The sequence below is a fragment of the Octopus sinensis genome, linkage group LG1 (assembly GCF_006345805.1).
Source record: "Octopus sinensis linkage group LG1, ASM634580v1, whole genome shotgun sequence".
NCBI lineage: Eukaryota > Metazoa > Mollusca > Cephalopoda > Octopoda > Octopodidae > Octopus > Octopus sinensis.
In genome coordinates this window covers 49,128,496-49,150,816 of record NC_042997.1, presented here as the reverse complement: position 1 = coordinate 49,150,816, position 22,321 = coordinate 49,128,496, and the positions used below count along the sequence as shown (strand labels likewise).

The 22,321-nt window shown below is 37.3% G+C and overlaps 1 protein-coding gene across 1 annotated transcript in view; it reads left to right on the top strand.

The window, feature by feature from the left end:
* LOC115212053 (laminin subunit gamma-1) overlaps nt 1-22,321 on the top strand; it is a 214,419-nt gene that overhangs the window by 162,612 nt on the left and 29,486 nt on the right. Inside the window, exons 4-12 of the mRNA XM_029780865.2 lie at nt 2,442-2,608; nt 5,070-5,258; nt 9,385-9,502; nt 11,316-11,423; nt 13,565-13,701; nt 15,537-15,659; nt 17,552-17,857; nt 18,725-18,946; nt 20,477-20,662. Of these exons, the coding sequence (XP_029636725.1) occupies nt 2,442-2,608; nt 5,070-5,258; nt 9,385-9,502; nt 11,316-11,423; nt 13,565-13,701; nt 15,537-15,659; nt 17,552-17,857; nt 18,725-18,946; nt 20,477-20,662 (1,556 nt within the window). The remainder of the gene's footprint in view (nt 1-2,441; nt 2,609-5,069; nt 5,259-9,384; nt 9,503-11,315; nt 11,424-13,564; nt 13,702-15,536; nt 15,660-17,551; nt 17,858-18,724; nt 18,947-20,476; nt 20,663-22,321) is intronic.

The window sequence follows — 22,321 nt, the reverse complement described above, 5'->3', positions numbered from 1 at the left end:
ATGAGAAGCATCATCTTATTTGGAAACAGGTGAGGCTGGAGGTAGGGAGAGCATCCAATTGTAGAAAATCTGCCTCAATGAATTCTATCTGACTCACCCATGCAAGCATCTAGAAGTGGATGTCAAAATAATGAAGGTGATGATGATGATGATGATGATGATGAACTAATGTCATGCTGTGACTGAGTTCACTTTGCTCACCTCTTTTGAACCATTATCAGAATCTACAAGTGCATAAGACAGACTGAACAGTTGAAGGATTGCAGTAAGTTCAGACTATCTTACTGTAGATCCCATATGAATCATCATTACCTACTAGAGTGTGCAGTATAGTATTGAGCTGGATGGAAACATGGTATAACTAACAAGATGAACCTGTGGGTCACTCCTGGTCATTCAATTGACAACCTACATGCCATGGACTTGATTGATCGTTGTTGACTTAGGGCCTTACACAGCCAAAGCAACTGGTTACTTTCAGATGTGGCTTACTCTTTTACTCTTTTACTTGTTTCAGTCATTTGACTGCGGCCATGCTGGAGCACTGCCTTTAGTTGAACAAATCGACCCCGGGACTTATTCTTTGTAAGCCCAGTACTTATTCTATCGGTCTCTTTTGCCGAACCGCTAAGTGACGGGGACGTAAACACACCAGCATCGGTTGTCAAGCAATGCTAGGGTCTTGGTCTTTATTTTCGCAGTTCATATAGAACCAGACGCATAAATCATAATTGGCATTTCATGTTTTACTGCTGAAGGATGCTTAATTTGTTTAGAAAATTCTCATTAATTATGATCAGGTCAACACATTCTTTCTAAAGTTTACTCCTTTGAAGATATTAAGTAACTCCATTAAAATGTCAACTGAAATTCAAGTGACACCTTGTGTTGGTATCTACCCATCACATGGGGCACACACAGAAGATTGATGGAATTATATAAGAAAGGAAGCATCTTAAAGTAACAGTGAGTTCCTGCTTGTAGTATTTTTAACTAAAAGTCTGCAGGAAAGGAAACAAAAAGAAAGTTTATTTCTTCTCACATCTTGAAAATAAGTTTTTAATGCAAAGTATGTTGGAAGATTATTAAGCCCTGAATTTTTACTTCAATCAATGGAATAAATTTTAATTAGGCTTGTTATTTAAAAATTGACGAGTCTTACAGACGAGATATAACATGGAACTAAAACTCATAGAAACCTGTGAATTGTATTACACACCTTTCCACCTTTGAAAAATAGAATACTTTAAAATGACAAAGATCTAGTCATCTCTTCTATAGCCAGCTGTTAATTCTGCATAATGATTTTTTGAGTTTTGTGAATCAAGGACTTCATATCCGGGTACTGTTTTTGATATGTTATATAGAAACAAGGTCCCAAATTTTGTCAGGTGGGGTACATAGAAAAATGAAAATTTGACTTCAGCTAGATTAGTATTTCTTTCTCACATAGTAGGCACAAGATCTGAAATTTTGCAAAAAAGGAGTTAATTAATCATCAACCTCAGGTTGATAGTATCAAATGTATGGTTATGGATTCAATTATACTGCTTAGAACCTTGGGCAAGTGTCTTCTACAAAAGCCCTAAACCAACTAAAGCCTTATGAATGCATTTTGTAGACAGAAACTGAAAGAAGCTTGGTGTATAGATGTGCATATGTATGCAATTAAATGAGAGTGTGTGTGTTTTACTGTCTCCTTGCCTTAAAAAAAAGTGTTGTTTTATATTCTCAGTGAACATAATAATGTTCAGAAGCCATTATCTCTTCATGGGTTTTGCCATTCCTGTTTCTTCTTCATAACTGTTTTTAAGCTTTCATATTATTTTGAGATTCCATGTTTCTGCACAATGTCCTACTCTTTTACTCTTTTACTTGTTTCAGTCATTTGACTGCGGCCATGCTGGAGCACCGCCTTTAGTCGAGCAAATCGACCCCGGGACTTATTCTTTGTAAGCCCAGTACTTATTCTATCGATGTCTTTTGCCGAACCGCTAAGTGACGGGGACATAAACACACGAGCATCGGTTGTCAAGCAATGCTAGGGGGACAAACACAGACACACAAACACACACATACATATATATATATATATATACATACATATATACGACAGGCTTCTTTCAGTTTCCGTCTACCAAATCCACTCACAAGGCATTGGTCGGCCCAGGGCTATAGCAGAAGACACTTGCCCAAGATGCCACGCAGTGGGACTGAACCCGGAACCATGTGGTTGGTAAGCAAGCTACTTACCACACAGCCACTCCTGCACCTTTTACTGTGTAAAAGAAAAATATTGTTGCATGTGTTTTGCTAAATTTCTTAAGCCTGATTTGTTGTCAAGTTTCTTTATATTGATTGATGTTTACTCTCAAACAATTAGTTTTGAAACCTTCATGATTATTTCCTGCCAATAATTTATAGTTTCTTTTTTGTTTCAGATGCAAATGTAATGGTCATGCTAAAGCCTGTGAAAAAACCGCTGATAACCGTGTCCGGTGTAAGTGTGAGCACAACACTGCAGGAGTAAGCTGTGAAAAGTGCAGTAGTTTTTACAACGATAGACCCTGGAAAAGAGCAACAGAAACTGATGCTCAAGAGTGTCTACGTAAGTGATTAAGTTAATCAAAATTATTCATAGTATTTTATTTCTCTTAGAGAAGGCAGAGAACTGGGAAACTCGTTAGTATGCCAAGCAAAATGCTTTCTGGCGTTTAGTCCATCTTTACATTTCAAATTCTGTTGAGGTCAGCTTTGCCTTTCCTCCTTTCGGGATCAATAAAATACGTGCCAATTGAGCACTGGGGTCAATGTAATTGATTTTATCCCTCCTCTGAATTTGCTGACCTTGTTGCCAAAATTTGAAATCAATATTTTATTTCCATTCTCGTATTTTATGAGGTTTAAGGACCCATCATATTTTAGTGATGGGTCCTTAAAGTGCAAAAGATTGTCTTAACTGGTACATCACACGTATTGAGAAGAGCATTGTCGATGTGAGAACTATTACTACCCATGTATTTTAATTTAACTTAAAAAAAAAAAATGAACGAACTATTGAGTTTAGTTTAATGGCCTACCAATGTATACTATGAGTTTCTTTGCCCTAGGAGTCGGGAAGACACTTGGCTAGAAATGGAAGCAAATTTGAAAGAAGAAAAAATAATAATAATAACAATAATAATTATAATAATAATATTATTATTATTATTAAAGTGTGAGTGATGGAACCCAACGAGAAATAAAGATTTGAGACTAATTAAACTATTTGATGAACAAGCAAAGTTTAATGTATTTTAAAATGGTTTTTGTATCAATAGTTACTGTAAAATTATCTTTTCATCTTTTATTATTGCTCTCAGGATATAATTTCAGGTAAGTATTTTTACATAGTGTATACTTATTTGTCAAACAAAAGAAGTTTTTTGTATTGGTATTTCTGTGTATTTATTTCATTTTTTTTGGTGGTATTTTGTTTGTTTTGGGGTTGTTACTGCTTTACTTTTTGTAAAACTTAAGCCACAGGTTTTTTTATGCTTTATGTGGAAACATCTAGCTAATTGTACATGGGTGCAGTTGTGTGGTACTATTCACCACTGCAAGTAGTAGAAGCATTGTATAGTTGACAAATGTTTTCTTAGCTTTTAGTGTTGTACTCAAGTTCTGCTATGAACAATGTAGAATAAACTACCTTGGAGCTTTGTTTCAAGAGAAATCTTCTAGATGCGATACTGTTAAAGGCTGGCATTTTCTCTATTGTATCTGTCAGTCATAGTCATGGAAAGTATTAAAAGTCAAGTTGATTCTTTAAAAAAAAAAGGAAGTTGGTTTTCAACAATACAGTTACCAAAATACATGATAATATGTATGTCGCAAATTTTAAGTGCCCGTTAGTCTTGTTTCATAGAATAGGGAATTTTGGACTTTGTACTATCGTCCTTCCTTCTCTCATCCTTATCACTCTAGCTCTTTTACCTTCTTCAGATATATAATTAAGAAACTCCACCAGACTTGCATTTTCCTCATACACTCTACCTATCTTCTTCACTGACCATTCCCTTGCTACCCATCACTTTCTCACTCACATTCTCTCTGGTATTGGTGCCACAATGGAATGTACCCGGTTCACCCTGCAAAGTGTAGGGTTGTGAAAATGTGTTAGCCTTGTCAAAAAACATAGCAATCCCTCTAGTGTTAGTGCTACAAAAAAAATGCATGTAGTACACTCTTTAAAGTGGTTGGTATTAGGAAAGATATCCAGCCATTGAAACCAAATTAAATACAAAGATAATAGATGTAATATGCTTTCCTGATCCATCTGGAAGAGCAGAAATGACCCATCTGGTCCATGCCAACATGGAAAGTAAATGTGAAATAACAATAAAGTTCGAAACATTTTTTTCTTGACCTAGTTAAATCTGGACTGTTTCCCAAAGCGCCAACTGAAGGAAAACTACACTGGGAAGGACTGTCTGCCTATGCTGTAGATATTCCTCAGTTAAGAAAACTGTTGAAATTTGTGGAAGGGTGATTACCTCTCGGCACCAGTGACATGAAAGTTATAAGAATGACAGTCTTGATAAATCTGAATTCTGACTCTAAATTCTCCTTTCTACCTCTCCAGTTCCTGGAATGGATTATATAACTAATGTGATATTACGTACTAAAGATGTCATCTTTACTGTAATTCATTAACCCTTTCGTTACCAACCCGACTGAAACCACCTCTAGCTCTGTCGTACAAATGTCTTGTTTTCAAAAGTTCTGAATTAAAATCTTCCACCAAACCTTAGTCACAATTTATGTTCCTAACACTGGCTTAATGATAACTAAGTTATTTTATTAAATTCTTTGTTACATTTAAAATTAATTGAAAGAAATGCAGAACATCTCAAAATAAATACAGTAACAAAAGGGTTAAATATAGAATCGTCAACCACCCCAACCTTTCTTGCACAGATATACTCACAGTTATACACGTCATTAAAATAGATGTCTGTGATGCACTGATTGCAAATATTGTGACTTGTGCATTTTATTTATTTATCCATTTATTTGTCTGATTTCAGAGTGTAACTGCAATGGAAAATCTCGGGAATGTATTTTCAACCAAACTTTGTATGACCAAACTGGTCATGGTGGCTATTGTATCAACTGTCGGGACAACACTGCTGGACCTGCGTGTGACCAGTGCAAAGTGAACCACTTTTTGAAACAACCACAACATATGTGCATGCCATGCAATTGTAATCCAATTGGTAAGTACGAACAGATAACACTGTAACTACTTCTTCTTTCTCTTCATATTTATTTGCCTTATGTTTAGTCATATTTATTTTATGGTAGATTAACAAGCTGTATTTCACTGAGTCGCAGGTATGACATGGAAACATTTTGTCTTCATATAGTGGATCAAAGGCAAATCAAATGGAGTCTGCCTCTGTTTGTGTGTGTATGGGTTTTTCAGCCTGTCTCTCCCCCAATCCACAGAGAGAGAGAGAGAGTCATCTAAGAATCCATGTCATAAAAAATATGCACTCATATATTAATCTAAGTATACAGAACTATAGATCCATTTCACCTAATCTTACCAGTCAGTTTCATACAAGAGATTAGGTAACCATACAACGATAACAGCAAAGTTATGTAACACTACAAATTCTTCAGGGATGGCAGGTATGGAAAAAATAAAATACTTGCTATCTTTGAAGAGCATATAAAATAATAATAATAATAATAATAATTGTGTACAATGCTCAGGTGCACTACAACTCATCTAAAGTGTATATATAATCAGGTGTAGTTTCGACGGATTTCGGGAAGCATGAGGGCCTTAAAGGATGCAGTGTCATGGCAGTCAACAACTGATGCAGGCAGTTTATTCCACGCTTCAGCAACCCTGAGTGTGAAAAAATGTTTCCGAAAGTCATGGGAGCTGTGCTGTTTTCTGACTTTGTAGGCATGTCCACGTGTGTTAGACACATGGAGATCAAAAAGTTGTTCAGTGTTGTTGTTGGTGAGGTGGTTGATAACCTTGTGGGTGTTTACCAAGTCCGTCGCCAGACGCCGGAGCTTCAGTGAATCCATGCCCAGGGAAACAAGGCGCTCAGAATATGGTAGGTGTCTGATGGAGGGTATGCGTTTGGTTGCACGTCTCTGGACAGATTCCAGGAGGTCAATGTTCTGAGCAAGATAGGGATTCTAAACTGATGATGCGAATTCCAAGTGTGGTTGTACCATAGCTGTATACAGTTTTAAATAGATGGCTGGAGAGCAGCTAACAAAAGTCTTGCTGAGTGATGCCAAGACACCCTCGGCCTTCTTGACAATTTTAGAGATATGCTTTGTCCAACGCAAATCACTGCTGACAGTGATGCCTAGGTCACGCTCGCAAGAGGATTTCTTGATATCAGTGTTGTGGAGGGAGTATGTGGACGCAGGGTTTTTTCTCCCAAAATGCATGGTGGTACACTTGTCCACAGCCAGTTTCAGTTGCCAGTCTGTGATCCATTGCTGCATTGTGTCTAGGTCTGATTGCAGGAAAGAGTTGTAGACATCAGGATCAGTCCTCTTGATTTCAAGGTACAGCTTGATGTCGTCTGCATATGGTGTTACTCGCTCATGCCGTTAATTAATATCCAGCGCAAAACTGAGTGTCAAGTTTAGCTGAAATGGATCTACAATACTGTATACTTTGATTAATGTATGTGTGTGTGTATAAGATATACACTGACAAAAATCCGTGCTGCACCACGATTTTTGTCAGTGAACAGGTCGCGGTCTTATAGCGACGAAAATATTTTGACAAATTAAACTTAAATGTTGAACGGCTTTTGTGTGTTTCTTAAATGGCTTACAAACACCTTCCACACTGCAATTGATTATATATATATATATATATATATATAATAAGAAATATTGAGTTTCTAAATCTCTCGTAGAGAGGTGTACGGTGGTGGAGAGATTGACAGTATACAACCATTATATATATATAATGATAAATATATAATGATAAAGTGGCATTTCATGAATTGAAATTTACATTTTGATTTAAATACAGCTTAATATTGACCTACATACGTTTAATATATGGTTAAAAGTTATCTATTTGGAATAAATCAGCGGAATATATCTCTAAATTCTTATCTAATAAGAATTATAACAAAATTTATATAGTAACTGTTGATATGGACAAATTTTTGAAAACCTAACTGAGTAAAATTGAAATCGTTTGTAGAATTCCCTTATAAATTATCAATAATATATATGTGTATATATATATATGTGTGTGTGTGTGTGTTTGTGTGTCTGTGTTTGTCCCCCCCCCAACATCGCTTGACAACCGATGCTTGTATGTTTACGTCCCCGTTACTTAGCGGTTTGGCAAAAAGACCGATAGAATAAGTATTAGGCTTACAAAGAATAAGTCCTGGGGTCGATTTGCTCGACTAAAAGGCGGTGCTCCAGCATGGCCGCAGTCAAATGACTGAAACAAGTAAAAGAGTAAAAGAGTATATATATATACAGAGAGAGAGAGATATAGGTGGAATATAATTAAGTTTACAAATTGAAATTTAAAACAAAAATTAAGATTGCAACCTTTCAGTTACAAAATTTCATGTTTCTGTGTCTGTCTTTAGATATTGCCTTTTTACTCTAAAAAAAGACTTGAGAGTCTGCTTATATTTTACCGCTGTAGCTATAACTTCATGTTTAAATTAGTGTGTAAACAATCTGATCATGTCCCTTATGTCATCATTCAAAGTATTTTCAAGCTGACATTAGCTTGAAGTAATACTTTGCTTTTGTTTACATGAGTTTACAATTTAATAAACATTAATAGAATTATTTAACACTGAAAAAGTTTCCTTAACCCTTTCGTTACCAACCCGGCCAAAACCGGCTCTGGCTGTGTAATACAAATGTCTTGTTTTCATAAGTTTTACATTAAAATATACCACCAAACCTTAGTCACAATTTATGTTCATAATACTTACTGAGTGATAACTAAGTTATTTTACTAAATTCTTTGTTATATTTAAAATAATTGAAAGAAACACAGAGCATCTCAAAATAAATACAGTAATGAAAGGGTTAAGTCTGGCTCTTTTAATATTCCTACATGGTCCTCGTATCAAACAGTTTTGAGATCTTTCTTAATTTCCATGTAAATATGTCAAATGTTGGTTAGCATTAAATTTTCAGATTAAAACTTTCTAAGTAGACTGGTGGATTAACTTAGTTGAAATGCTCAAATAGGTCAGTAAGTGCATTGTAGCTTTAGTTTCGTACTTGTCAGTCAAGAGTTTGAATCTTTCCAGTACTGACTATTTTCGATTGACCTAGAGTTGATGAAATAAAGTAGTAATCACATATGAAGAATTGTTGTTAATTGAATGTACTGTAAATTCCACATTGGAATGGGGGTGGGATGGGGGGAATGGCTTTGAGCATTTCAATTCATCTTAAACTGAGTGCTGTGTTAAAGCTAACATTCACCCAGTGTACTAATGAGCTAGTGAAGTCAATTAGCAAGATCCAGATGGTAAAAGTACTGAACTGAGTGGTATGTTTGGCCTACTATTCAACCAGTGTACTAACCAGGTATTGAACTCAGCTATAAAGGACTAGGTTGTAATGATATTGAGAGCTGGGTGGTAGAGATAGGCCTACCATTCAACTGGTATATCAATCAGTCATTGAACTCACTTAGCAAGACCCATTCCACCAGTATACCAATCTGTTAGGCCGACCATTCAACCAATATACTATTGAAGTCAATTACAAAGAACTAGGTGGTGACTGTTGAACCAAATGGGATGCTAAATCTATCAATGAACCAGTATACCAATCACTCAATTTGCAAGAACCAAGTGATGATGGTGTTAAGCAGAGTGGTATGTTAGGTCTATATGAACTACATGGCTCAGTGGTTAGAGTGTCAAGCTCACAATCATGAGGTAATGAGTTCGATTCCCAGACTGGGCTATGTGTTGTGTTCTTGAGCAAGACACTTTATTTCACATTGTTCCAGTTCACTCAGCTGTAGAAATGAGTTGCAATGTCACTGGTACCAAGGTGTATTGGCCTTTGCTTTTCCCTTGGATAAAATTGGTGGCATTGGAGAAGGGAGGTTTGTATGCATGGGTGACTATTATTCTTCCATAAACAGCCTTACCCGGACTAGTGCCTTGGAAGTGAAGTTTCTAGGTGTAATCCCATGGTCATTCCTGACTGAAGGGAGTCTTTTATTTTAGGTTTATCTGTCATTCATTCAGTGGCTCAGTCTGGTTATGAAGACAAAACTATTGTACCCAACCTCTCCAATTTATTGTCTTGAGTCCAAGTGAAAAGCTAATATTTTTTTTGATATCCTTTTTCTAGGTTCTGTTGATCTTCAGTGTAATAATCAAGGAAAATGCCAATGTAAACCTGGAGTGACTGGTGACCGATGTGATCGGTGTCAGGCAAACTTCTATGACTTCTCAAACTATGGTTGCAGGTAATTTGTTTACTCATTTATATAATTGTTTGTGCTGATATTTCTATATCTGTTTGTGGGATGGTTATATGTGTATGGTGATATCTATCTGTCTCTGGTGATATTTGTCTGTCTGTTGGTGGTGATGGCCATGTCTAATTATGATGATATCTGACTGTCTGTAGTGGTGGTGGTGTCTGTCAATCTGTCTGTCTATGATGTAGCTGTATCTGAGTGTTTGTGGTGTGATGATGATGTCAGTTTGATCTAGTGATACCCATCTATCTTCTGTTATAATTCCATCCACATCTAAGATGAATTATTGGAATAAGAAAATATAAAGCAAACCCAAGAATTTAACTGGTACTTTATTTTTATCAACACTGGAAGGATGAAATGTAAAATTTGACCTCTGCAGGACTTAAAAATGTAAAAGGCTGTAACTAAATACCACAGATAACTTGTCAGATGCTCGAATGTATCTGCAAGTCCTCTAGTAATGTATATCTGTCTCTGTCTGTTCTGGTGACATCCTTCTGTCTTGTTTAGTGGCAATGCATATCAGATTACGTGTCTAGTTTAGGGATGTCTATATATCTGACTATTTGGTCATCTTATTTAGTGATGTCTTTAAATCTGATCGTTTACCTGGATGGCCAAGAGACATCTCTCTTTTACTCTTTTACTTGTTTCAGTCATTTGACTGCGGCCATGCTGGAGCACCGCCTTTAGTCGAGCAAATCGACCCCAGGACTTATTCTTTGTAAGCCCAGTACTTATTCTATCGGTCTCTTTTTGCCGAACCGCTAGGTGATGGGGACGTAAACACACCAGCATCGGGGACAAACACAGGCACACAAACACATATATACATATATATATATACATATATATATATACATATATATGTATACATATATACGACCGACTTCTTTCAGTTTCCGTCTACCAAATCCACTCACAAGGCATTGGTCGGCCTGGGGCTATAGCAGAAGACACTTGCCCAAGATGCCACGCAGTGGGACTGAACCCGGAACCATGTGGTTGGTTAGCAAGCTACTTACCACACAGCCACTCCTGCGCCTGTGTGTGTCTATGTGTTATAGTGACATCCAGCCATCTGTTAGGACAAGTGGCATTCATCTGTCTGTAGTCTAGTGATATTGGTCTGCCTACATGGTTGTGTCTGGTGTCATGTTGTGATAATAGTTTTGCCCATGCTGTGATAATGATGGTGGTTGTTGTGGTCAGTGCTAGATTTAGGACAAATGGGGCCCTGTGCTAGTTAAGTTATGAGACCCCTTACTTTTGTATAGAGAATTCTTTATACACAATTTTGTTAAAAAATAGCATGTAAAAGCGTTTACGTTATTAATTTCACTTTTATAACTTTTAGGAAAAACATTTGAATTTTTCTGTTGTGTCTGGAGATTGTCATTTTCTTTTTGTGCCTTTGAATTTTTGATATTTGAAAAATTTATTGTAAAAAATTTTGGGGGCAGGCAGATGGGCCTCACCTGGTTGACTTGGCCTTGTGCTTAAGCACACCTAAGCACAATGGCAAATCCGGCTCTGGTTGTGGTGATGGTATTTTCCTGTGGGTTTGTGTTTTGCTTCTCAGGAAAAGATTTTTTATTAATGCAGCACATATATATATATATATATATATATATAACCCAAAGAAGATGATTTTATCCTTACCACATAATAAAAATGTATCATGAGTAATATAGTAGCTATGGTTGGTTAAAAATAGTGTATTATTCTACTAAATTTGTGTAAATTATATTTCTTGGCTATTTTTCTTAAATTGTCTTTTTTCTTCCCATTCTAGACCCTGCAACTGTAAGGTAGAAGGAAGTTTGAATAACACTCCTTACTGTGATACCGCAACTGGAAAATGTACCTGTAAAGCAAATGTTGATGGCCAGAAATGTGACAGGTAATAGAAGAGAATTATTTTTATATTTCCTTTTTCAATAATATTAAAATTATATAAATTCTTTTACATGACATATGTACAAATTCTTTTGTGATTGTTTAAAACTGGCTTTCAACCTTCTGCAGCTCATTTTCACTGAATCATTTTTTTCACCTGTAGTCCTTGAATATGCATGCACATGTATGTAGTATACACATACACATCATCACCATCATTGCTTAATATCCACTTTTATGTTAGTCAGATGGTATTTGTGAGGCCAGTCCATGCCAAGAGGACCATATGAGTGTGATCATTGACAGAGCAGCTAACCGGCCTCCGTGCCAGTGGCACTTAAAAGGCACCATTCAAGTGTGATCGTTAGCAGCGTCACCTTACTGGCACTCGAGCCCTTTGCTGGTAGGGTATTAAGAGCACCATCCGAGCGTGATCGTTGCCAGAGAGGCTAACCGGCCTCCGTGCCAGTGGCACGTAAAAGACACCATTCGTGCGTGATCATTACCAGCATTGCCTTACTGGCATGTGTAAAAGATTCGAGCGAGGTCGTTGCCAGTACCACCTGACTGGCCCTGTGCTGGTGGCACGTAAAAGCACCCACTACACTCTCGGAGTGGTTGGCGTTAGGAAGGGCATCCAGCTGTAGAAACTCTGCCAGATCAAGATTGAAGCCTGGTGCAGCCATCTGGTTCACCAGCCCTCAGTCAAATTGTTCAACCCATGCTAGCATGGAAAGCGGATGTTAAACGATGATGATGATGATCCTGTTACAAAACCTCACCTGTTTCTAAGTGAAGTAATAGTTCCCCAATGGTCAGACGTTTCTTTTTTTCGTGGAAGAATGGAAAAGAGTAACATTGCTTGTATGCTGGTGATGCTCATTTAAAATCATCACGTAAAGTCAAGACAAACGTACACACACACACACACACACACACAATGTCTTTCAGTTTCTTTCTGTTAGATCCATTCACATGGTTTTAGTTGGCCCAGGGCTATAGTAGAAGACACTTGTCCAAAGTGGCATTCAGTGGGACTGCCCACACCTCACACTCACATATGTTACCCATATACACATATGCACATATATAAGACTAGCAGTATCGCCCGGCGTTGCTCGGGTTTGTAAGGGAAATAACTATATAAGCATTTTTAGAGAGTTATAGCCAAAAAGTAGCAAAAAATGCATTAAAAATGGAAAAAAAATGATGGTAAATTTTTTTTTAAATCGTAGACGCGCGCTAATACCCAGAAGGGCTCGATATTAATCACGACTGTAAGATACCCGGTTTTGGTTAAAATGCACCACAAAATGTGGGAGTAGTTAGGAATCTAAATCGTAGGAGACAGACACACAACTTGACTTTTATATATAAAGATATTGGAGCTTGACATGGTCCTGTGACCCCCTGAATTCTGTATCCTACCCATGCCAGAATGGAAAATGAACATAAAGTTACAATGACCATCATGGTATATCAGACAGTAGCTTCATTTTGCATTGGTTTACTAACCAGATTGCCCTTCACCGTCCCTTCCAGCATGTTCACCTTCATAAAATCTGCAAGTCTAATGCTGCCTATGTTAAAATTTCATGGAAATTGCTATAGATGGTGTGAAACTGTATAATAAAACTATATTGGACCCTGGTACATCATGAGTCGTTTTTCTGCTCTTTGATAATATAATTCTTACCAAATTTTCTTTTTTATGTATTTAAAATGTATTTTACGACCCCCTAAATACTCACTGCTTCTCATAAAGCCCGCTATAACATTTGCTTTCTCTGTGTGAGCTAACAACGCCCCAAGGTGGCGATACCGCCCTCCTTCGTGAACCGTTGGTCCAAGGATATCCTAAAAAATTTTCTTTATGTTAAATGCAAGGGAGGTAATTGAAAATCAAGGTGGGTAACTCCTATTTTAAACTGGAAACCTCCCTCCCCACATATTTTCGTGCTCGAAATAGTAAGGTCACTATCTTTGTCTTCACCTACTTTCATATGCAATAAACTGTTCATACCCACATGTACACATAGTTATCTGTATTTACATGTGCGTGCGTACACACGCACGTGCGTTTTGTGCATGTGAAAAAATATACACTTGTCTAATATTCTCTCTTCTTTTACCTTCAAATAAAAGGTGTAAAAATGGTTTCTTTGGAATGGAAGAAAGCAATAAATTTGGCTGCATTGCCTGTTTCTGTTATGGTCATTCTTCCTCTTGTCAATCTGCGAATGGATTCTATGGTCGCTCAATTCTCAGCCAGTTCAGCAATGGTTCGTTTCCATTTTTGTTCCTTTCTTTGCTCATCAATTGTCTTTCAAAATTAAAAGTTTTTGTAAATCCATTCAATTTCTCAAAAATACCCAACCAGCCAGATCCAGCCAGATCCAGCCCATCATATCTTACCCTTAAATGCCATTCTAAAAATACAGTCACATTATCAAAATTCTGAAGCTACAAGATAATGCATGTTTAATTAAAAATCAATATGAATATAAAAAAGGTTTACATTTGACAGAATAGTCTGAATGCTAAAAGGTTAAAAATATATCTTGTCTTTAAAAGGTATTTTTTTTAAGTTTAGAAAATTTTAAATATATATAATTTTGCAGGTGCGTGGCTTAGTGGTTAGGGTGTCAGCATCATAATCGTAAGATTGTGGTTTTGATTCCTGGACTGGGCAACGCATTGTGTTCTTGAGCAAAACACTTCATTTCACGTTGCTCCAGTCCACTCGACTAGCAAAACTGAGTAATGCTGTGATGGACTGGCATCCTGTCCAGCTGGGGAAAACATACACCATAGAAACCAGGAAACCGGGCCCATGAGCCTGGCTAGGCTTTGAAATTGTGCATTTATTATTTATTTATATGAAGCAAATGGTTAAGATAATAAGGCAGTTAGCTTATGTGCTTTATGACATTTCTTTTGTGAAGGCACATGGCTTTGTGTTTAGAGGTATTTGGATCTCAATCTGAAGGTTGTGAGGTTCATTCCTGGTGGCACATTGCATCTGTCCTTGAGAAAGAGACTTTATTTCATGTTACTCCAATCCAGTCAACTGGCAAAAATGAGTAGGACCCCATATTTCAAAGGGCCAACCTTGTCACCTTTTGTGTCATGCTGAATCACCCTGAGAGCTATGTTAAGGGTATGGTTGTCTGTGGAGCGCTCAGCCAGTTGCACATTAAGTTCAAGAGCAGGTTGTTCTGCTGCTGGGATAAACTGGAACCCTTGTTGTTGTAACATGGAATGCCAGTTTTTTATGCCATTTCTTTAGTGCCATATTGATGTATTATAAATGCCTAAATGTGGATAAAGGATTTTTTAATCCCATCCTCAGGTTGATATAACTTAAAGAACAAGATGCTAAGAACAATTTTATAGGTCTTGCATATTGAAGGCTCTGTTCATAATGACTTCTCTTAATGCTGGAATAACTTTACTGAAATTTTAAAATAAGTTGTAAATGATTTATGTATGATCAGAACAATAAATATTATTTTAAAGTTTAAAAATATATTTAATGTAAGATTTAGGCAACAGTATGTTTAGTTTGTTATAGTCTAAGGCAGTCACAGGCAAACTGTAGGCCATGGGCCACATGCAGCCTGTGGAACTTTCTGAATGTCATGTCAATGAAAAAAATTATCTTGAATCTTTTTTAGCCGTGGCCCAGCTAATGATGCGCCATGTCTTGTGTGGCCCACTTCCTGAAAAAGTTTGCACATACTTGCTATAAGATCTGGAGGCACATGGCCTAGTGGTTTGAGGAGCGGACTCGCGGTCGAGGGATTGCGGGTTTGAATCTCAGACCAGGCGATGTGTGTGTTTATGAGCTAAACACCCAAGCTCCACGTGACTCTGGCAAACTTCTGCTGACTCTTTCGCCACAACTTTCACTCACTCTTTCCTCCTGCATCTTGCAGCTCACCTGCAATGGACTGGTGTCCTGTCCAGGTGAGGAACCTATACACCAAGGAAACCGTGAAACTGGAACCGGTATAAGATCTGTGGGTTTCAACTGTCATAATAATGAAACTAAAAAAAATCTGTGAATGAATATAACTTACGATTCTTTAAGGTAATTTGTTGTTGTTGATTAAAGGAAGACAAAGATGGAAAGCAGCTGACCGAGGAAACAGAGAAATTCCTACTCAGTTTAATGCAATAACTAAGAAGATCGGAGTGGCGGCGTCAGGCAATGAAATCATTTACTTCATGGCCCCAGGTAAGCAATTTTTGTTTCTTCTTTCTTCTACTTGAAATTAGATGAATGTAATATATATATGTGTATATATATATATATATATATATATATATATATATATATATATATATATGTTGGGCTGTAGCCCAACATATATCATTTGGGAATCAGGCTGACTCCATGAGTAAATTAAAAACATTCTGGCCGAATCTGGACCCACAATCCTGAAATTTTGGATTCCCAAGTTTTCATTACTGTGATTGTTTTTGGCAATTTTTTTACGTGACTTTTTATAACAAATTTTTTGGTATGATAACAATTTTTATAATCTAAAGGCCAACTCTGTGAGTAAATTAAAAGCATTCTGGGCTGAATCTGAACCTGCAATCCTGAAATTTTGGATTCCTATGTTTTCTTTACTGCTATTGTTTATGGCATTTTTTTTTTATATGATGATGATGATCATCATCGTTTAACATCTGTTTTCCGCACTAGCACGGGTTGGACGGTTTGACCGGGGTCTGGGAAGCCAGGGGCTGCACCAGGCTCCAGTCTGATCTGGCAGTGTTTCTACAGCTGGATGGCTTTCCTAACGCCAACCACTCTGTGAGTGTAGTGGGTGCTTTTTACGTGCCACCTGCACAGGTGCCAGGGGAGTCCGGCATCGGCCACGATCGGTTGGTGCTTTTAACGTGCCACTGGCACGGAAGCCAGCCAAGGCGGCGCTGGCATCGGCCACGTTTGGATGGTGCTTTTTATGTGCCACCGGCACAGAAGCCAGTCGAGGCGGCGCTGGCAACGGCCACGTTTAGATGGTGCTTTTTATGTGCCACCGACACAGGTATCACAACTACTATTTCCATTGATATTTATTTCGATGTTCATGTACTTGACTCAACAGGTCTCCTCAAGCATAGTGGGATGTTCTGGAATCCAAGGTACTTTGAATGGGCAGGGGCTATGCAGAACTGGTGCAGGAAGCAGCCCAGGTCTTTGCAGTCACAGCATATCTCCAGAGATCTCGGTCCTTTGCCAAATATGATCATCATTGGGATATGAGTCTGGAGGAAGCAAATGCAACAAATTCTCTGAAACAAGTCAGAGATCTGTTTGTAGATCTTCCCATTTGGGGTCAGTTGCTTAAAACCAATATACTAGCTTAAAAGCTGCCCAATAGAGTGGCTTTTAAACTGGTATATACGCATACATATCTACATACATACATATATACCTATATATGTATCGTAACGTATATATGCATGTGTTTGTACATATGTGTGTATGTAGATATGGGATTAAGAAGGGCATTCAGCTAGAGGAACCATGCCTAAGCATGCAATAGGGCTTGCTACAGCCCCCTGGCTTGCCAGCTTTTGTCAAACCATCTAACCAAATGCGAGCATTAAATGATGATGATATATATACATGTGTGTGTGTATATATATATATACTCTTTTTACTCTTTTACTCTTTTCAGTCATTTGACTGCGGCCATGCTGGAGCACCGTCTTTAGTTGAGCAAATCGACCCCGGGACTTATTCTTTGTAAGCCCAGTACTTATGCTATCGGTGTCTTTTGCCGAACCGCTAAGTGACGGGGACGTAAACACACCAGCATCGGTTGTCAAGCAATGCTAGGGGGACAAACACAGACACACAAACATACACATACACACATATATATACATACATATATACGACGGGCTTCTTTCAGTTTCTGTCTACCAAATCCACTCACAAGGCTTTGGTTGGCCCGAGGCTATAGCAGAAGACACTTGCCCAAGATGCCACACAGTGGGACTGAACCCGGAACCATGTGGTTGGTAAGCAAGCTACTTACCACACAGCCACTCCTGCACCTATATATAATATATGATATTTATTTCTCTGATTGAATAAATTTTGTCTTACAGAACGCTACTTACATGACCAGCGTCACAGCTATAACCAGTTTCTAAGCTTCAAACTCCAGACCAGTGATGACCGTTCCAGACCCTCAATAATGGATGTTGTTTTAGTTGGCAGTGAAGGTCAGACGATATCAACTCCAATATTCTCTCAGGGAAATCCAACTCCTAATACAAAGGAACAGACTTTCCGATTCCGTCTCCACGAACATCAGGATTACAAATGGCAACCAAGACTGCGGGCCCAAGATTTCATTGCTCTCCTTTCCAATTTGACAGCCATCAAAATCAAAGGAACATACAACACAGATGGTATTAGATTTTCTTTTTTACTATTATATTTTTTTGCTTTTCTTTTATTTCTTTTTTTTTATTGTTTTGTTATACTTTTAATTGATTTATTACTTATACTCTGACCTTGACTCTTGATTCTTCTCTTTCTTTCTCTTCATTGACTCTTGATTCTTCTGTTTCTTTCTCTTCATTGACTCTTGATTCTTCTGTTTCTTTCTCTTCATTAACTTTTGACTCTCCCATTTCTCCTCTTCTTTTGATTCTTGAGTCTCCTGTTTGTTTCTCTTTTTCATTGACTCTTGATTCTTCTCTTTCTTTCTCTTCATTGACTCTTGATTCTTCTGTTTCTTTCTCTTCATTAACTTTTGACTCTCCCATTTCTCCTCTTCTTTTGATTCTTGAGTCTCCTGTTTGTTTCTCTTTTTCATTGACTCTTGATTCTTCTCTTTCTTTCTCTTCATTGACTCTTGATTCTTCTGTTTCTTTCTCTTCATTAACTTTTGACTCTCCCATTTCTCCTCTTCTTTTGATTCTTGAGTCTCCTGTTTGTTTCTCTTTTTCATTGACTCTTGATTCTTCTCTTTCTTTCTCTTCATTGACTCTTGATTCTTCTCTTTCTTTCTCTTCATTAACTTTTGACTCTCCCATTTCTCCTCTTCTTTTGATTCTTGAGTCTCCTGTTTCCTTCTCTTTTTCATTGACTCTTGATTCTTCTCTTTCTTTCTCTTCATTGACTCTTGATTCTTCTGTTTCTTTCTCTTCATTAACTTTTGACTCTCCCATTTCTCCTCTTCATTTGATTCTTGAGTCTCCTGTTTCCTTCTCTTTTTCATCGACTCTTGATTCTTCTCTTTATACATATCTTACCTTTGTTTTTCTCCATAGGTACTGGATTTATTGATGATGTCAGGCTAGAGACTGCAGGTTATGCATCTGGCAAGCCAGCTTCTTGGGTAGAACAATGTACTTGCCCCGATGCTTACTTAGGAGAAAACTGCCAGTCTTGTTCTCCAGGCTTTAGAAGAGACCCCCCCAACGGTGGTCCTTTTGCCCGATGTATACCATGTGTTTGCAATGGTCACTCTGATGATTGTGACGTTAATACTGGTAAGTTGTCTTTTTTGTTGTTAAGCAATAGTTTATGAATGGTCCAAATGTACAACAAACAAGGTGTGTTAGTTTGATGCTCAAGAAAAATGGATATGTCTTTGATGTTTCGAGCCAGTGATGTATGACAGAAAGGAATATGGAAACAAAATGAAGAGAAAAAAATGGAGTGAGGTAGCAAAAAACAAAAAAAAAAAAAACCTTGTCCAAGTTAGCTGTTTCATATGATGAAGACCTGATACTGAATCACCAGAGACCACTCCTGGTTGTATGAGAAAAACTAATCATTTTAAAGTCATATAAATTGAAACTTCGTATCAAAATTCTGTGATAATTTATATTCCAAATTTCAGCTTAATAACAGCAGAGTTATTCTACTAAATTCTTTACTATTCTCAAAATGAATTGAAACAAAAGAACTCAACCTGTATCCATTATGAAAAGAAAAACAAAAAGCTAAAAAACATTATGTTGGAATTATGACATATACGAAGATTCTACTTGAACTGTATAGGTGATAGAATTTTTTTAATATGAAATGATGGTCTGCATATTTCTTTCATAGTCTGTAAAGTATATGATAATAATGACTATAGACAATTGTGAAATTCACAATGCAGTTCTCCTGTTTCAAGTAGTGGTGAGAAGTATGTACTCATGTTACCTAACTACAGCCAGATAAACCAATGTGTGTGTGAGAGAGAGAGAGAGAGAGAGAGAGAGAGAGAGAGAGAGAGAGAGAGTTGAATACTTTTGTCATAAACTCAATTAGTGTTGGTGATGGGGAGATATGTTTCATGGAATATTTGGCTAATAATCTAACATTAGATCCAGCTGACCACTAATGAGCCTAAACTGTGATTATTATGTAACCCTGAATGAATACAGTGCTGTCTCTTGTCTTTTTTTTTTTTATTAAAAACTGAGGAGGTTTTATAAGCAAAGAATGAAGAATCATTGGTCTTCACTTCTTTGTTTATTTCTGTGATGGATATTTTATGTGTAATTCAAAATGCACTCACACATAGGTGCAGGCATGGCTGTGTGGTAAGAAGTTTACTGTCCATCCACATGGTTCTGGGTTCAGTCCCACCATGTGGCACTTTGGGTGTCTTCTACAATAACTCCAGGCCGACCAAAGACCTGTGTGTGAATTTAACAGATGGAAACTGAAAGAACCTCTTGTATGTATGTGTGTGTGTGTGTGTGTGTGTGATTTTGTGTCCTTATCTAGACATTGCATGATAGCTGTAAATGAGTGTCACTGTCACGCAAGCAGTGTCATTCATTTTCAATAATGTGTGAGAACATGTTTGTCCATGTGGTAACATTAGCTTGCCTGGAACAAGTGAGGATTGGTGACAGGATAGACATGTGGCTGTAGAAAATCTAAAATAAAATTTGAGAACCATGGAAAAGTGGGCATCAAATAATGATGATGGTGATGATGGTGATGATTGTATGCATGTATGTATGTATGTACGTACGTACACACACATTTATGTATTCATGTATAATGTTTAATTTTAGGTCGTTGTATCTGCAAGCACAACACTGCTGGCCGTAACTGTGAACAATGTTTGGAAGGTTTCTATGGTGATGCCAAAGGTGGAACCCCAAATGACTGTAGATCCTGTCCCTGTCCTAATAATGGCACCTGTACACAGCTTGACGATAAAAGTGTTCATTGTACAAACTGTCCAGAAGGTTATGGAGGTAAGTAACTCGTTTGCAAAATCTAATTATTCTGTTGAATGCTTGGAGTCATGGGACTTTCATAATTTCAGGGAATTGCTTTGTTACATATCCTTTCCCAAATAAATTAATCTATATCTCAGAACCACTTTTGGGGTGGTTGACATTAGGAAGGGCATCCAGCCATAGAAACCATGCCAAAGATTGGAACCTGGTGTAGCTCCCGTCCAACCCATGCCAGCATGGAAAATGGACGTTAAATGATGATAATAATGATGATAATGATGTTACTCAACCTTTTCAAAAGTGCAATATTATTTTATTGTATAGCTCCCCGGTCCTCTGTTCTACAATTGTAAATCAATAGCAAATGTTAAAAAATGAGTAACTTTGAGATTTTGAAAGAGAAATAATTATTTTAGTTTCACTGATTCTGTGTCAGGTTCTTGTTATTGCTTTGTCAAATGGCAACAACTGTTGAAGCAATTCCTTCTTTTGATGTAATTTGTTGCAACATGTCTTGAATGAAACATCAAACTGAAAGTCTTGAAATATTCATTGAGTCAGCTGAATATCAATCTCTGTAATTGTATTGCAAACATTTTAAATTTCCAGCTGTGAATTCTGTGCTTTGCTTTTTTCTTCTAATCTCTTAATTTCATATTCAAATTTCTAATCTTGCCTAACATTTTGAAGAAATTATCTCCCTTGTAATAACTGTTCACTGAGGGAAACTTTTTCTTTTGATGACTGGACCATATACCTGCTAGCTGTATATACTTACTTTCCTTCTTACTCGTTATGAAATCCCAAGTACTGTAGGACTTATAGTGACAATTTATTAGTTCCACTCTTTTTGAATGAGATGTTGATCTATCACAGTTAACATTGCTAGGTGATCTATCATAAACTCACCAACAACTATTTGTTTACAAGGTGAACAGAGATCCTGTACAAATATATGAAGTAATGCACGACATGTACTGAATGGCCCACAACCGATTTAAGGACCATAGTGAATGTTATGTCGTACTCTATTGAATAATAATAGTTTAAAGTAAATTTATATTTAGAAACATCTTCTTCATGAACTGTGTAGACCAGTAGTTTTCAGTCGGGGTCCATATGGTCCCTAAGGTTTCATATGAGATTTTTGGGGTCCGCATAACAAAATAGTAAAGTGGGGATGCATAATAGTATTTCAAGGGCCCCTGAAAATATTTTGCTTTAGATGCATGTATTGGTATATATTGCAAGAAATAGCTGTGTTCTTTCTCTAACATTTTGCATAGTTCAACCTACATAAGGGAATATGTGAGAAACAAAATAGGTATTTTAAAAGAAGTTTCTATAAAACTACCTTTTATGCATCAAATGGCTATGGGGGTGTCCACCAGAATAAAATTGTAATCAAAGGGATCCCTTGATAATGAATGGTTGAATTGAAAAAAAACAATATATTCTCCTCATTCTAAGATAAGTTGAGTGTGTGTTAAGAGAACTCTGACTACTGTCTCAGCAGGTTAAGCAAGCTTGAGCAGAAAATCTCTAGCTGTCATCAGAAAAAAAAAAAAAATCTTGGGGTATGGCTGTGTGGTAAGCTGCTTGCTTCCTAACCACATGGTGTTCTGGGTTCAGCCCTACTGCATGGCACCTTGGGCAAGTGTTTACTACTTTAGC